Source organism: Piliocolobus tephrosceles, chromosome 3 (genome assembly GCF_002776525.5).
Source record: "Piliocolobus tephrosceles isolate RC106 chromosome 3, ASM277652v3, whole genome shotgun sequence".
Classification (NCBI taxonomy): Eukaryota; Metazoa; Chordata; class Mammalia; order Primates; family Cercopithecidae; genus Piliocolobus; species Piliocolobus tephrosceles.
In genome coordinates, this window is record NC_045436.1 from 159987908 (window position 1) to 160004168 (window position 16261).

The 16261-nt window shown below is 44.8% G+C and overlaps 1 protein-coding gene across 1 annotated transcript in view; it reads left to right on the forward strand.

Annotated features, from left to right (window-relative positions):
- SEL1L3 (SEL1L family member 3) overlaps window positions 1-16261 on the forward strand; it is a 113146-nt gene that overhangs the window by 38546 nt on the left and 58339 nt on the right. The window contains exons 7-12 of the mRNA XM_026456093.1: window positions 3335-3467; window positions 5502-5634; window positions 7183-7328; window positions 11489-11634; window positions 14176-14474; window positions 15108-15220. Of these exons, the coding sequence (XP_026311878.1) occupies window positions 3335-3467; window positions 5502-5634; window positions 7183-7328; window positions 11489-11634; window positions 14176-14474; window positions 15108-15220 (970 nt within the window). The remainder of the gene's footprint in view (window positions 1-3334; window positions 3468-5501; window positions 5635-7182; window positions 7329-11488; window positions 11635-14175; window positions 14475-15107; window positions 15221-16261) is intronic.

Below are 16261 nucleotides of genomic sequence, written 5' to 3' on the forward strand. Positions count from 1 at the left end.
AAAAAAAAAAAAAAAATATATATATATATATATATATATATTCATTTACCAATCTGTCTAGATAGGGCCTTCTTTTGAGTACAAATCTAGAGATTAGAGTTTCCTGTGGGCTTTTTTCACACTTGTAAACAACACCCAATTTCTGTTTCTTCCAAATGAAAACAAAGACACTTGTGGACATAATCAGAGCCCAAAAGCCATCTAGATTTTTCTCAGTTTTTTTCAAGACACGTTACAAGTTTTTAGTAACCTCTGTTGCGTCTACCCAAAATAATCAACTTAGTTTTTATAGAAAGAACAACTCTTTCTTTTTTTTTTTTTTTTTTTTTGAGATGGAGTCTCACTCTGTCACCCAGGCTGGAGTGCAGTGGTGCGCCTCGGCTCACTGCAAGCTCTGCCGCCTCCCAGGTTCACACCATTCTCCTGCCTCAGCCTCCCGAGAAGCTGGGACTACAGGCACCCGCCACCACACCCGGCTCATTTTTTTGTATTTTTAGTAGAGACAGGGTTTCCCAGTGTTCACCAGGATGGTCTCGATCTCCTAATCTTGTGATCCGCCCACCTCAGCCTCCCAAAGTGCTGGGATTACAGGTGTGAGCCACCGCACCTGGCCGAGAACAACTCTTTCTTCCCCCTCATATTTTATTGAATTACATATTTAAGTAAATGGTACGATTACAGTAAACATACTATTGGTATTAACTGGTTTGGGCTCAAGTGATCCCCCCGCCTCGGCCTTCCAAAGTGCTGAGATTATAGGCATGAGCCACTGCACCAGGCCAACATTAACTGGTTTGAGAGTATACACATCTTATTCTTGCTAAGTGTGCAACTCAAAATGTGGGAGCCAAAGTCCAACAGAGGACTAGGTTAAAAATGATAATCACTGTTGGTAACGGTTATGGTGTCTGCTCTGTGCCTGGCATTGTTTGAAATGCTTTGTTTACATATTCGTTTATTTCATCTTCATAACAACCAGACAGGCAGGTACTTTTGCTATTTCCGTTTTTTAAATGGGGAGACTAAGGCTCTAGACAGTAAGCTCTAGGCAGTGAGGCAGTGAGCATCCCGGATGCGGTAAGCATCAGTCAGTCGGTTTTGCATGAGGACGATCAGGTAAGCTGGAGAGTTGGTTCAGCTGCAGCTCTGTTAAGAGGGCTTCCTACTGCAGAAGCATTGCTTTGTATCCATCAAGCACCCTGTGCTGTCTCATGAGGGTTGTTGGAATGTTCATGCCTTTTCAAGGTCTTGGAAAACAGAATCAATTCACAACTCTAGAGATAATAACTTTATGACCTCGCCATAAATAGGCAGGAGAGACCATCATCTTCACAGTCCTACAAGACTGAGATTCTGAAAAGAATAATATCAGGAGCTGAAGCACTTCTTTTCCATTTTGGTGGCATTTAAACAAGGCTAATCTCTAGACATTCGATGTTGCTGCTGTCAGCTGTTGCTGCCAGGCTGTGTGCTTTGCTTCACCATCTCATGCCTCCTCCCTGGCCAGGTGCACCTGCTAGGGCTTGGGTTCTTTGCTAACAGACAGTCCATCCCCCGTTCTGAAATAACCCTGGGTTGCCTGGTTTCCCTGATCCAACTGTGAGTAGCTTGCCCTGTCCCCATCCATGTTGTCACGCCGGCCCTTCACTCCCTCGGCTCCCTGGGCTCCTGGCGGCCTGCCTGCCACTTTGTTTTCTTTTCTTCTGCTTCCATCTGCCCCTTGTGGTTCCTGGCTCCGCCTTGTTGCCTGACCCCTGACTGGATACCTGTCTTGGCCCTCACTCCCCTCACTGTTTATGTATGCTCTCATCACACCTTGTCCTCCCATTCTTACTTTAAATTCTTGTTTGTGATTTTTATTTATTTATCAATTATTACTATTATTATTATTATTATTTTGACATGAGTCTCACTGTTGTCGCCCAGGCTGGAGTGCAGTGGTGCGATCTCAGCTCACTGCAACCTCCGCTTCTGGGTTCAAGTGATTCTCTTGCATTAGCCCCCTGAGTAGCTGGGATTACAGGCACGCACCACCACGCCTGGCTAATTTTTATATTTTTAGTAGAGATGGGGTTTCACCACGTTGGCCAGGCTGGTCTTGAACTCCTGACCTCAGGTGATCCGCCCACCTTGGCCTCCCAAAGTGCTGGGATTATAGGTGTGAGCCACTGTGCCCAGCCTTATTTTAAATTCTTAATAGGTAATAGATGCACATGGTTTTAAAAAAAAATCTAAACTTTGTAAAAATACAGTTAAATGTCTTTCTTCCAACCCTACCCTCATGCTTCACCCCAACCCCCCAGCACCCCATGGGGAGATAATTCTATTGGTTTTCTGTATAGACTTCCACCCAGAGTTTCTTTATGCAAATATGAAAAAAATCTGTGCCCCTCTTTCTTAGATAAAAGGTATGCTCTGTGTCCTGTACTTTTTTTTTTACTTAGCACGATATTTTGGAGATCTCTCCAAGTTCTTTTGTCCCTTTTTTAGTTGCATAGTGAAAAAGCTCCAGTCCAAGGTACAATGAATGGATGGGCCAGTCCCCACTGGCAGACACTGGGGTTCTCCTGGATGGATGGGCCAGTCCTGGCTGATAGACACGGGGGTTCTCCCATCTTTGGTGAATATAAACAATGTTGCAGGGAACACCTGCATGCATTTTATAAATGCCAACCCACTTTGTCCTCTCTTTCCTTCCTGATGTTTCAAGCCCTTCAGGACAGTGTGGTCCTCTAGCTCATCACTTGTGCTCACCTCTCATCTCTGGCCAAATCCTCTGAGCTGGCTGTGGCCTCCTCCTCCTAACTGAATTTTGCCTCAGTCCTTATCTAATAGTCTATGCTTTTGGCTTTCCCCCACAGCCACCTTCTGTTCATTCAACAAGAGTTTTTATTTTCTTTTAAAGCAAAATATTTCCAATGAAGACCAACAATTCCAGACAGACAATTCCATTGATTCCAAACAATGCCACCACTATCAATAGTACATATTGAGTATTTACTGTGGGCCAAGCACTCTGCTAGATGCTTGAAATCTTTATACTTCACTTAATCCTCTTAACCATCCAATAAGTGAAGAACTATCGTTTGACACAGGAGGAGACAGCACTGGAGAGGAGGTTAAGTGACTGGGCTGAGGTCTCATAGCTGGTAAACAGCAAAATTGGGATTCTAGCCCAGGTCCACCTGGCCCCACACTGGTCTCCTCTGCTAAAACTCAGAGTGAAGGGCGTGGGGCAATTTGGGTTAAGTCAAGGAGAGTCTAGGAAAGGGACTCCTTTTAAGTCATCTAGTTCCGGCACAGAGCTCTCTTAATCCTTCATTCTCTTCTCTAGCTTCCGGGAGGATTTCCATTATAATGACACAGCTGGGTACTTCATTATTGGAGGGAGCAGGTATGTGGCTGGCATTGAAGGGTTTTTTGGACCTCTGAAGTACTATCGCCTTCGCAGTCTGCACCCCGCCCAGGTGAGTCCCAGGGGATCAGGAAGATTGCAGTACTCCTGGGTGATGGGTATAGGCCTCAGGGTGTGCAGCCCAGTGTAAATAAAAGTTTACCCAAGCTGGACCATGCATTGCCTCTGTCATCAAACATCATTAATATTGAGGCTTTTCCCCCAGCAAAGGCAATAATAGATTTCTGTTAACATTTGGTTCATTTAGTACTCACAAAATGGAAACCATTTACTTCCTCTGTTTTAATAACTACTAGTTTAATTATAGAGTAGATTTTCATCAGGCTGTTGCCTATCCAGCGATTAAGCTAATGAAAGGAGAAAATCTTAGTTATTTGGTAAAGCTTCTTTTATATGCTATTATTTAAAGTATCAGAAGAGATGCTGTAGCAAATTAAAATCTTGGTTCCATTGGCTGCTCTCTTCAGAAACACAGGCCTTCGGCTCACACTGGGGTCGGTTGGCAGCAGTTGTATGGATCAAAAAGGCATTGTGTTCAGGGCCGAATCCTCTGCACAGTGCCTTCCACATCCAAAACCTGCTCCTGAATGGAACTGTCCAACGCTCCGGGCCAACGCAGCTGGACTGGTTGGGGGAGACGGCTGTTTCCTCATGAGGGAGTCTTCAGGGCACTTGTTTTCTGGGCTGTGTTAAGGAGATCAAGGACCACACCTGATATCTGAAAGGGAAATATTCTTTCATTCCCTTCACCCTATGGGGTTTATTCTGAGAAAAACAGGGGTCACCAGACAAAGTCATAATCAGGAAAAATGGGGAGCCCTGCTGTCCATGGGTGATATCTTACAGCCTCTGTGAGAGACCTTTGTGAAAAGGGGAAAAATGAAATAGTCATTTGTGCAACAAATGCTTATTGAGAACCTACTGTATGCCAGGCTCTGAACTAGGTGCTGAGGCAAAGCAAGATGGGTAAGTTTAAAATTCATCTGAAGGTTGTCCACAATAAGAAATCTGCTTAATATTGGCCAGGCGTGGTGGCTCACACCTGTAATCCCAGCGCTTTGGAAGGCCGAGGTAGGCAGATCACTTGAGGTCAGGAGTTTGAGACCAGCCAACATGGTGAAACCCCATCTCTACTAAAAATACAAAAGTTAGCTGGATGTGCTTACTTGAACCCAGAAGGCAGAGGTTGCAGTGAGCCAAGATTGTGCCACTGCACTCCAGCCTGGGTGATAAGAACAAGACTGTCTCAAAAAAAAAAAAGAAACGTACTTAATATCATGAACAGTACATATACATATGCATACATATATTCACACACAAAATGGAAACGAAATTATTCTGAGAATACATACCCTTGCTATATTCAGTGCACGCTGATATTTTGTGTTCTACTTTATAAAAACAAAAACAACCACCAAAACTCTGTAGGTTACCACCCGCTGAAATAACTATGTGACCGTCTAATGGGTCCCAGCCTCTATTTTGAAGCACACAGAGTTAAGTCCCTTGTTCCTGAGGAGCTCCCTTTTGGGATCTTAAACAAGGAATTCATGAAAGAATACAATACATGCTTAAATTCAGATGTGTTTGGGAGTGCTGAGGCAGAAACAGGTACATCGGCCCGCAAGTGAGATGGGGTGAGTCACTAGGGGGGCCTGTCCTGAAGCCATGGCCTTGCACCCAGCTCTTGGGGGTTGCAGAAGAGGGGAGGAGGGCTCTTTGATGCAGCAGGCACATCGCGGGTACTTGCGTCTTTTCGTGGGAATTGAAGGGGGAGGTGAGTGTGATTTTCTAGGGACAGAGTGCAGCCAGAGAAAAGAAGAGGGAAGAGTCTCAGTCTCTGGGAAATTCTGACATTTAAGAAGCTGGAGACTAAGAGAAGCTGGAGGGAAGCCGTCAGAGCTGGCGTGTCCTTGAATTAATATCGATGACCTTGCTTTGCAAATCCAGAGTGGATGATATGTGTACAAACAGGCCACCTAGAGATGTCAGTGGGAGAACGAAGTCAACCCGAACACATCTTCCTAGAGGTGGATGCACATTTGATGACAATTGTTGTTCATTTGACTCTCTTGCCTTCTTGTAGATTTTTAATCCCCTCCTTGAGAAGCAACTTGCTGAACAAATCAAGTTATATTATGAAAGGTGTGCTGAGGTTCAAGAAATAATATCTGTGTATGCATCTGCAGCACTGCGCGGGGGTGAGAGACAAGAAGCATGTAAGTGTTGAGCTTCAGGGGAGCTGTTTTAAGCTCTGTGCATTTGCATAAACACATGTTTGGCTTCTCCATAATGGGATTAAAACTGAACATATAAGACTTGGCTCACATACCAGCCGGGACAAGTGTGACCTTGAGCCCTCCACTGGTGGATACAGGTGAAATTGTACATTCCACCTGGATTCTACCAAGACCAATGACAGTCAAGAAGAACCAAAACATCTTATAGCTCCAACCATAAAAATCTAGTTTACAAGTACAAATGAAAGCGAGTGTTTTGTGCCTCGCATGGCATTATTCCCATCCATAAGGCCAGCCTAAGAAAATAAAAATGAATTGGAAAATAAATTAATCATTAGAAATGTTTCCCCATCAGTGCACTTTTGTTTTGGGCCATTAATATCTGAATATTAGCTTTCAGAAATGTTGAACGGTGACTTTGTTGTTTGGAGTTCGGTTTTATTTTTTAAATCCTTGAAATTGACTCATTCTCGAAGACATCGGTAATTTTTAACGGAAGGAATGAATTTCAAATAGATTGCTTCATGCATGCTCATATTTGCACAGACATCCTTTTACTCACACAGGGTGTTTATCAGTTACAAAACTTGGTCCTGTCTGGTCCGCCAGTGTTCCAGCTTGGATCTAGCACTTACACATTTCTCTGTGATGCGGATCTTGCTGTTTGATATGGTGGCACTAGAGTTACTCACATATGTTCCTTCTGGAAGAGAAATTCCTGTGGGGCCTTTGCCATCAGCAAACACAAATTGAGTATTTCAGTCCTGCCCATATGTCTCTCCATCTCCAGAGTGGAACTTCTCATTCCAGGTCATGGAGGGAAGGATGCATCTCAAACATGCCCCGGTCCAATAGGGTTCACGTGAAATGGTCCCAGGTAGTGATTAGAGACGGTGACGGGTGAGTGTGGAAAGACAGTGCTTCTGCAATTCAATTTAAGAATAGGCTATACTGGTCTCCAGCTGCTGCTCTCACTGCTGAATCATCCGGAAAATATGATGCTGTCAAGCGGAGGGGGAAGATATATAGGAATAGTAATAACCCAAAGAGGAAAGAAACTGACTTGGGTGACTTATGTACTATCAGGAGGACATACCCTGAGATGGAAGGCCAGGCATGCACACCCACCTGTTTGGTGGCATTGGGAAGATTTTCCTACCATCTTCAACTGCCTTGCCTCCCTGGGGGTCTTTGTGCTTTGCTCCTCAACTCAAATGCCAAGAAAATGGCCTAGATATTGGCCTCCTGGGGACCAGTCAGAGGCCAGCTGCTCATTCTGTAGAATTATTCAACAGCCATTGTTCAACAGCAACTTTGGCACATTTCTCATGGACTTGGCTCTGAATTTGTGACCTGGAGGCAAAAGCATCATAGCCAATTTCAAATCCCAAAAGGACCCAAACCAACATCCAGTAATGGCAAGTCTGGCCTCTTCTTTCTGGTTCCTCTTAGGACGAAGGGCTTTAGGGAGGTGAGTCTCATCTTCTGCTAAAGGGTGTGATGTCTTCTGCTTCCTCTTCTGTGTAGGCCACCTCCATAACTCCTACCTGGACCTCCAGCGCAAGTATGGGAGACCCTCGATGTGCAGAGCCTTCCCCTGGGAGAAGGAGCTGAAAGACAAACACCCCAGCTTGTTCCAGGCATTACTGGAGATGGATTTGCTGACCGGTAATTGAGTCTTTGCCTCGGCTTTGGGCACTGGTTAGAAAGGCTCCTTGTTTTTCTCTGTTTCACTCACCCTCTTTGGTGTTTTAGGCCTTAAAGTTATTTTTAACCCTAAGGTTTTAGCTTAATTTCAAATTTAAATTCTGCCCTTGTATGTCCACAACTCTCGATATATCTGTGCACACTTCCAACAGTAAATGCAAAAACTTAAATTTGGAATTGCTCAAGCAATTCTTTATTTAAAGCCAAGGCCACAAATGGACAGCCTGCAGCCAGAGCCAGCCCCCAGATGCGGTTGATTTGGAAAATACCTTGTTGTATATGTTAAAAAAAAAAAAAAAAAAAAAAAAAAAGTAGTTATATGTATCTAAAAAGCTTGTACGAAAATGCAAATTTCTAGCTTTTTTTAAAAAAGAAAAAACCAAAGATCTGGCAAAACTGGGCATTTCTCCTGTGTGGCAGCAATTGTGGAGGTGAGGCTCAGACCAGGCATACCTTGTCCACCCACAGCACCTCCTGTCTATTTCATCACCTCCTGCTTACTTCATTCATGGATCTGACCCATGTGAGCCCACAGGCACTTGAACTTGGGACCTCTGATTTGAAGTACACTTTCAGCGTCATCTCAGGAATCTGCATAAACTTCCTAGATGCCACCAGCTTCTCTGTAGGCCCACTGCAATTTGGGTTTGCTTAGTAATTCAGTGCATCCTCCAGGGCCATGAGGGATCTTAAAACCATGCCTGTTAGGAAGAGGAAAGGCAGCTGGAGATGTTCAGCCTGGTGAAGAGGATCCTAGCAGGGCGTTGCCAACTGTCTTAGTGGTGGGAGGCAACTCCACGTAGTCCTGGGCATAGAACCAGATCTTGAGTTGGGGCGATGCAGAAAGTGACTTCTGCCTCATGTAAGATTGGTGTCTTACATTGCACCCACTGCCTAAGAATGGCAGTGTCTAACAACATAGATTTCCTTTGCAAATGGTCACCCTCCTGCAAAGAATTCAAGTCATATAGGATATTTTATCATTCATTCTTCTGATGCTTACTCAGTGACTACTCAGTAACTTGGCTAGACTTCAGAGATATGTGAAGTAACACAATGCTTCTGTCCTTAAGGAATGGACTTGAAAGCAAAGAAAAATAGTAATGCATTTTATTAAAGGTATAGAAGCTAATGGTGGAGACACAAAGAAAGGAGGGGTCAGTTCTACCGGGAGGGCTGAAGTGTTCTGGGAAGGCTTCCTGGAAGAGGAGACACTGGGACAGATTCTTGAAAGGCCAGCAGGTGTCTGCCAGATAAGAGAGTTGGAGGTGGGAATTGCAGGCAGAGCAGACCCTGAGAGGTGGTAACAGCACAGCATGTCGCATGATGGTGCCGTGACAATGCGGAGGCAGGAGAAGCCCTGCAAAGTGACTATTCCAACGAGGGCTCAGACACCATCCTGAAGTTTGGGCTTTACCTTTCAGGTGACAGGGACCTGTTGAAGGGTTTCAAGCAAGAAGAAGAGGCATAGTGAGATCTGGGACTTTGAGGTCACGGCAGGGAGGTGAACTAGAAGGGCGTGGAGCTGGAAGAAGGGAATGTGTTGCCACGGTCCCTTGTGGAGAGGATGCAGGCCTGAGTGGGGCATGGTGACAGGAGCAGAGCTGAAGGATATAGAGATGGGCTCTGAGGGACTCCATAGCTGCTTGGATGTGGGCACAAAGGACAAGTGGGCGGTAGGCTGTGTCATGTTGTATAATGAGTGGCGTAGCCTCTGGAGCCAGCTGGCCTGGGTCCAATTTTAACATTCACTAGCTGTGTGATTTGGGCAAGTTACTTAATTTCTCTGAGCCTTAGTTTCCTCGTCTGCAAAATGGGAATGATAATACTACCTGTCTTCTAGTGTTGGCTTCAATAAATTGATACATATATGTATACATATATATAGGTATATGTATGTATATGTGTGTGAGTATGTGTGTATATACTATATATAATATATGTATATTACATTATATAACATATAAAATATAATATATAATATATAAACATTATAATATATTATATAAGTATTATCTATTATATAATATATATTATTATATAAGTATTTTATATATATAATATACCTAGAAGAATTTCAGCACATGGTGAGCCTTACATAAGCAGTGTTTCTCAATCTCACAATATGGACATTTTGGACTGTAGAATTTTTTTTGTTGGGGACTGTCCTGTGTATTATGGGATGTTTGGCTGCATTTCGGGACTCCACAACCAGATACAAATAGCACCCTCCCTATATCCCTCCTCTCCAAAAATATCTCCAGGTATTGGCAAATGCTCCCAAGTCCCTAGGGAGGCCAAATCCCCCCCAGCTCAGAACCACTCAGTTATTGTCAATGTTATTGCTCTTATTACTGGGCAGAGAGAGTTCCAGGTTTCCGCTGGATGGCTGTCTGGAGGTGATGAAGCCCCAAACCCCAAGACCCGCAAACAGGAGAGGGAGATGCATGTTGGACAGTTTAGGCTAAATGGGCTAAGACCACATCCACACCAACGTTGTTTTTATGCGAGTTCCAATCCTACTTAAAAATAGTTTCGCTGATTGGAAACAGGAGTGCATCCTTTTTACAAAACGTTCTTTTTAAAGTGAATACTGTCTATGAGAAGATTTTCATGTTATTGTTGCAGCTCAAAATTTTGTTTATAAGAATTCAGAATGATTTGTTTTCCATGGAGGCCTGGCAATGAAATCTAATGAAAAACCCCAATCATAAGTCCCTTTACCTTAAGACTCCCTGGGTATGGGTGCTGCAGAACCGCTAGATTCCCACGCAGTGAGCCTATTTCACTGACCTCTGTTAGGCGTCTGGGGCCCCCATCCGTGGGGAGAGAGGGGGACCCAAAGCTGGATTTGCCACTTTAGGACACACTGTTCATGCTTAAACTGCCTTTGGGGTCTTCTGGCACCAAATTAGAACAGCCCCAGGGAGCTTCCCCTGAGGGACCATACCTGCCAGCCTCCCCTGCCACCACATCCTCTGCTTCCAGAGGCACATGGCCAACTGCCTTCCTCTTCTCCCTGCCTTTCCCTGGCCTAGGAGCTGGCAGGGAGAGAGAGCGGAAGTTTAGGTGAATTTCTAGAACCAAGCCCTGAGACCCATTCGCCTTCAGCGCCTCTTTTTCTAGGTCAAATTGGAAGGACTGGGGAGCCTTCTGTAGAAGTAGGGCGTATACTCCTTAAGGTCATCTCTCTACCTGGCACAGGGCCCTTGCTTGGGGCTATCATAGCATCTTCCAGCAAACCTGGAAGAAAGACTGGTGTCTTGTATTGCACCCAGCTTCCTAACAAGGCTGAAAGAAAAAAAAAAAAAAACTTGATTTTGTAAATTGAGGGTAAAAAAAAAAAAAGAATTTATATTTCCAACACGTCTTTACTCTGATCTCCTATAAAAAGAACCATAGTAAGACGAGTGTGACGCTATTGCCGTTCCCAGTTCCTCAAATACCCTTCGTTCCAAGTTCGTCCTGCCCACAGCGTCTGGCCCTAGCTGGCTCCGGCAGGCTTCAGATGACTCTAGTTAATAGGAACTGTATTTGTCTTCTATTTTCTGCTGCTGCCCTGACCTGTCCTGTCTTGTTGATTAATAGACTTTATTAGAACATCCTCATCATATTACATTTTTCATATCTGAGATAAGCTGTAAGAATGGATTCAGGCGTGAGATGTTTGATGCTTGGAATTCTTACAGTAGGAACTGAATAGGCGCAGTAACAAAGATAAGGAATTTAACTGAGTGGGTGTGTTCTGAAGTTACTCACAACTTTTCATTCATTCATTTACTGAACAAGCATTGACTGAATGCCCGCTACGAGCCAGGATAGAATCAAAATGGGGCTGTGTTTTGAATGAGAGTCATTTAGGCTAACGTAAAGGAAAACATCAGCTCCCATAGTTTCCCCAAAGGGCATTAATCTGTGGAATTTTTTTTCTGGAATTTTTAACAAATAAGATGACATCATGGAGCAAGAGAAAATGGGCTGTAATTTCTGGTTCTGTCTGAGAGTCATCTTCTTCCCTGCCAGCAGCTTTTCTTCATAGACACAGCCAGCACTCCACTTCCAGGCCGCTACATGTGCACGTTTCAGACCTGAAAGTGTTTCTTCCCCCCACACTGTGTGATTTTAGATGGATCATCTGCTCACTATCTCAGCCAACAACACACTTCAAAGCAGAGATGAGAACATTGCAGGGGGTAGAGAGTGGGGAGGCCTTGGCTTCATTAACAGCCAGTGGGAAGTGGAAGAGTGTCCTCCACGTTCCCGTCCAGTGAGGTCAGCACCTTTGAGTTGTTCCCAGAATAACCGTATTCTTCTACTACAAAAGAGAGTCGCCAAATATTTACACTTTTCCTCTTTAAGGGTTGTGATTTATCTTTCAAAATTCTTATTCTTGCTAGAATACACGTAACAAAATTTGCCATCTGAACCAGTTTTAGGTGTACACAGTTGAGCGGCTTGAAGGATATTCACATTCTTGTGCCACAGAGTTCCACAACTTTTTTCTTGCAAAACCGAAAATTCGTACTCAGTAAACATCTACCCACTGCCTCCATCCCAAACCCTGGGAGCCATGATCCTGCTTTTTTTTTTTCTCTGAGTTTGACTGCTTTAGATACCTTGTATAAGTGGTATCTTACACAGTATTTGTCTTTTGGTGACTGGTTTATTTCACTTAGCATAATGTCCTCAAGGTTCATCTCTGTTGCAGTGTGTGTTAGAATTTCCTTTCATCTTAAGGCTGAATGGTATTTCATGACATGTTTATACCACACTTTATCCATTGATCCATCGATGGACACTTGAGTTGCTTCCACCCCTTGACTATTGTGAGTAACTTTGCTAAGAATATGGATCTACAAATATCTTTTTAGAACCATGCTTTCATTTTCTGTTGGATATATACTGTATCCAGAAGCAAAATTTCTGGGTCATATAGTAATTCTACATTTAGTTTTCTGAGAAACCTCCATGCTGCCTTCCACGGCAGCTGCGCCCTTTATATTCCCTCCAACAGTGCACAAGGGTTCCAGTTTCTCCACATCCTCAGAAACACTTGTTATTTCCTGTTTTGTTTGGTTGTTTGCTCATTTTTTTGAGACAGAGTCTTACTTTGTCGCCCAGGCTGGAGTGCAGTGGCGGATCTCGGCTCACCACAACTTCTGCCTCCTGGGTTCAAGCGATTCTCCTGCCTCAGCCTCCTGAGTAGCTGGGATTACAGGCGTGCACCCAGCTAATTAAGCCAGCTAATTTTTGTACGTTTAGTAGAGATGGGGTTTCGCCATATTGGCCAGGCTGGTCTTGAACTCCTGACCTCAAGTGATCCGCCTGCCTCAGTCTCCCAAAGTGCTGTGATTACAGGTATGAGCCACTGCACCTAGCCCTTTTTTTTTTTTTTTTTTTTTTCTGAGACAGAGTTTTGCTCTTGTTGCCCAAGCTAGAGTGCAATGGCTCAATCTTGGCTTACTGCAACCTCCACCTCCTGGATTCAAGCGATTCTCTTGCCTCAGCCTCCTGAGTAACTGGGATTACAGATGCCCGCCACCACACCCGGCTGATGTTTTGTATTTTTAGTAGAGACAGGGGTTTTGCCATGTTGGCCAGGCTGGTCTCGAACTCCTGACCTCAGTTGATCTCCCTGCCTTGGCCTCCCAAAGTGCTAGGATTCCAGTTGTGAGCCCCTGCACTCAACCCTTTGAGATGTCTTTGAGGACATCTAAGCTGTACTGTGAAATCAGGAAAGTCGACAGTCATTATGCAGGATGGTAGTTCTGGTAAAGAGGATGCCTACACAGTGGCAAGGGGGGCATCGGAGAAGAGCCATCTGCCTGGGCAGACAGGAGAGATGACGTGAGGAGAGGTATCTAAGTGGGAACATAACAGCTGTTTGCCAGGCAGGCACACTGAGGAGTGTGGGCGGATGAGGTATGTTCCTTGGTGAGTATGGGGCACAAACACACCATGTGTGGTCATATAGAAGAAGGATCACTTCACTAACATATGGCATAGGCAGCTAACTTATGCCTAGCACTGTTGCAGGCGCTATCGAGAATTCAAAGTATAAGTTGGATCCTTCCACTTCTTGCACCACCCTTAACAAGCTTGCCACAGAGTGAGCGACGGAGACACGTGTAGGATCAAATGGTGAAACTCAAGGCAGAGTAAAATGAGCTTTATTCAGGCGAACCTGTTCCCCAGGTCCATATGGTATCTTTCTGTCCACTAAGTTCTTTCATAGACATTATGTCACTTTATAAAAGCATTGCATTTTAAATTCTGGTTAAACCAGACTTTCTCCAATATATAAATTACTGCACAAAAATAAATTATGTCTCACAGCCATGAGGATGGCTACTATGAAAAAAAAAAAAAAAACCAAAAAAACAAACAAAAAAGAACACCAGGAAAAAAAAAAACTCCTCAAAGACAGGAACAGTATCTAGGGTTTTGGTTTTTCTTTTGCTTTTTGTTTGTTTGGTTTTTTGTTTTTTAAGACCCTTGCCTCAATAAATATTTGTTGAGTAACTGAATGGCGGCAGCCCAAATGAATAAGTGATGTCACCTTAGTACTCAAAACATCTTTGTTAAGTCAGCGAATCACTGAAGGAATGGGGAATCTGATTTCCAGGAGACCGAAGTTCAAGGTTTGTGCTAGTCAAGCCGCAGCTCTGATCCAGACTGCTAAGAGATCTATGGGCTTACTCTGCTTCTTTCTACATTCCCCTCATTTCTCCTACTCTCTCCCAGCCTGTTTCCTCTGAGGAGCGACTGCTCTTTCTCGGTAGACACTTCTGTAAACATTGTTCTGTTTCTCAGGTCTACCAGGATGCTGTTTGCCAGCTTTCTGCTGTCAACAGCAGTAGACCAGAATCCTGCTCAGGTCTGTGCACACTCATTTACAAAAGAATTCCAGAAATGTAGCCGTCATAGTTCTTGCTTTCATACCATCTGTAATCTAGTTGCTGAGATATACAGGTTCCAAGATGTAAAGCAGCCCCGAGGTACCTGCAAACCCAGCTCAGGACCCGTGTACTGGGTGCATCCCAGCATGGTGCCAGGCCCTGGGGCGACCACAATGAAAATCGTGGACCAGCCCACACACAACTCTGTGCCAGGTGCCAGGGGGTGCAGAGGAGGGAGGCTCATTGAGAGTTGACAGCTGATGCGCTAACCTGGTATAAGACACAGCTGTTCCCACTGGTGTTTTCCGCTCTGATGTATAACAGGACCCGTTCCTCGCCTGCCGGAGCGGGCACGCCTTTGAATTAAACATGGCGGGGCTACTCGGGGAGCCCAACTGCAGCGCATATAGATGTGGCCGAGTCCCCTTGCTGCCTCGGGCATTCCAGGGCCTCTGCTCTGCATCCTGATTTTCTTGCTTGGCACAGGGATTCTCCTGTGCTGCTGTGACTCATAGTTCACCACCGTCTAGACTCTTGGGTGGCATCCAACACGAGACCCCACGTTCAGGACTCTGGAGGAGGGGACTCTGATTGGTCAAACTCTGTGTTGTTTCCTGGGGAACCTCCAATTCTCTAGGAAAATGGCTCCTGCCAGAGCATAGAAATTGCCCCATTAGCATTTGGGTTTTTTCTAATGCTAGTGCGGTGGTGTTTTAGTATGTGTGTTTTTTCATTATTTAAGAGTTGTGCTGGCCATTTCCTTCTTTTACTGTCCTGCCACACCTTGCCTGTCAAAACCGAGCCGTTGGAATTCAAAAACCCTTTAAATGGGGCCCTGGCATCCAGAGAAGAGAGGCGATGAGGACTGGGCTGGTGAGAGCCTGCAGGGATGGCAGTGGCAGGCCGGGCTCTTGGTTGTGGCGGGGAGCAGTAAGGAAGGACACAAAGGCACTGAACAGGTGACATGAAGGTAGAGAGGGGAGGGGGGAACTGGGCAACATGCCCTCAGGGACATCTGCCCCATGGCCAGGCCTATTTATTCCTTTCCTGCCTTTCATCTGCACTAGGCACCTCTGACCAAGGGAGTTGGTGCCTGTGGCTAAAGGAAGTCCAAGGTCTGCCAACAAATGGTTCTCTGAGATGGGGCCAGGTCCAAAGTTGGGCTCGGCTCCCTGGGCTGACACCATCTGCACCCCTTCAGGACTACTGCCTGCCTCTTGCCCCCAGGCTCTGGAGTGCTGATTGTGGGGGCAGAGGTGTCCCCACACAATACGCCAAGGAGTGACTGGCTGCACTAGCGAAGCTCTACTTTACTTTTGACTTTATTTTTGCCAACAATTGCGATGTTTATTTGGAGACCTTAAAATGCAGAGAGTGGAGATGTTAGAAATACAATTATGTTACATAATAACATCGGGATACCGTTTCCTTTTAAGAGCTGTGTTCCCTGTTGTTTGTTGAAGAACCATCATCTTTATTATCTTTTTTTAAAAAGCATACATTATAGTTTTTTTAAAAAAAATACACAGAGATACCAAGAAAGCAAACAATGGGCTATGCTTTTCTTGCTCAGAGAATAACAGCTCTGAAAGGAGAGAGAGAGAGAGACAGAGAGAGAGAGAGATGGAGGAAGGAAGGAAGGAAAGGACGAAGACAGGGAGGAAAATGACATGTGTAAAATCAGAAAGTTTGTAAGGGGTCGGTAGCAGAGGCTTATACCTGTAATTCCAGCTCTTTGGGAGGCCAATGCAGGAGGATCACTTGAGACCAGGAGTTCAAGACCAGCCTGAGTAACATAGCAAAGCCCTGTCTCTATTTAAAAAAAAAAAAAAAAAAAAAGGCTGGGCGCTGTAGCTCATGCCTGTAATCCCAGCACTTTGGTAGGCAGAGGTAGGTGGATTGCTTGAGGCCAGGAGTTCGAGACCAGCCTGGCCAACATGGCAAAACCCTGTCTCTACCAAAAAAAAAAAAAAAAAAAAAAAAAAATTAGCTGGGCATGG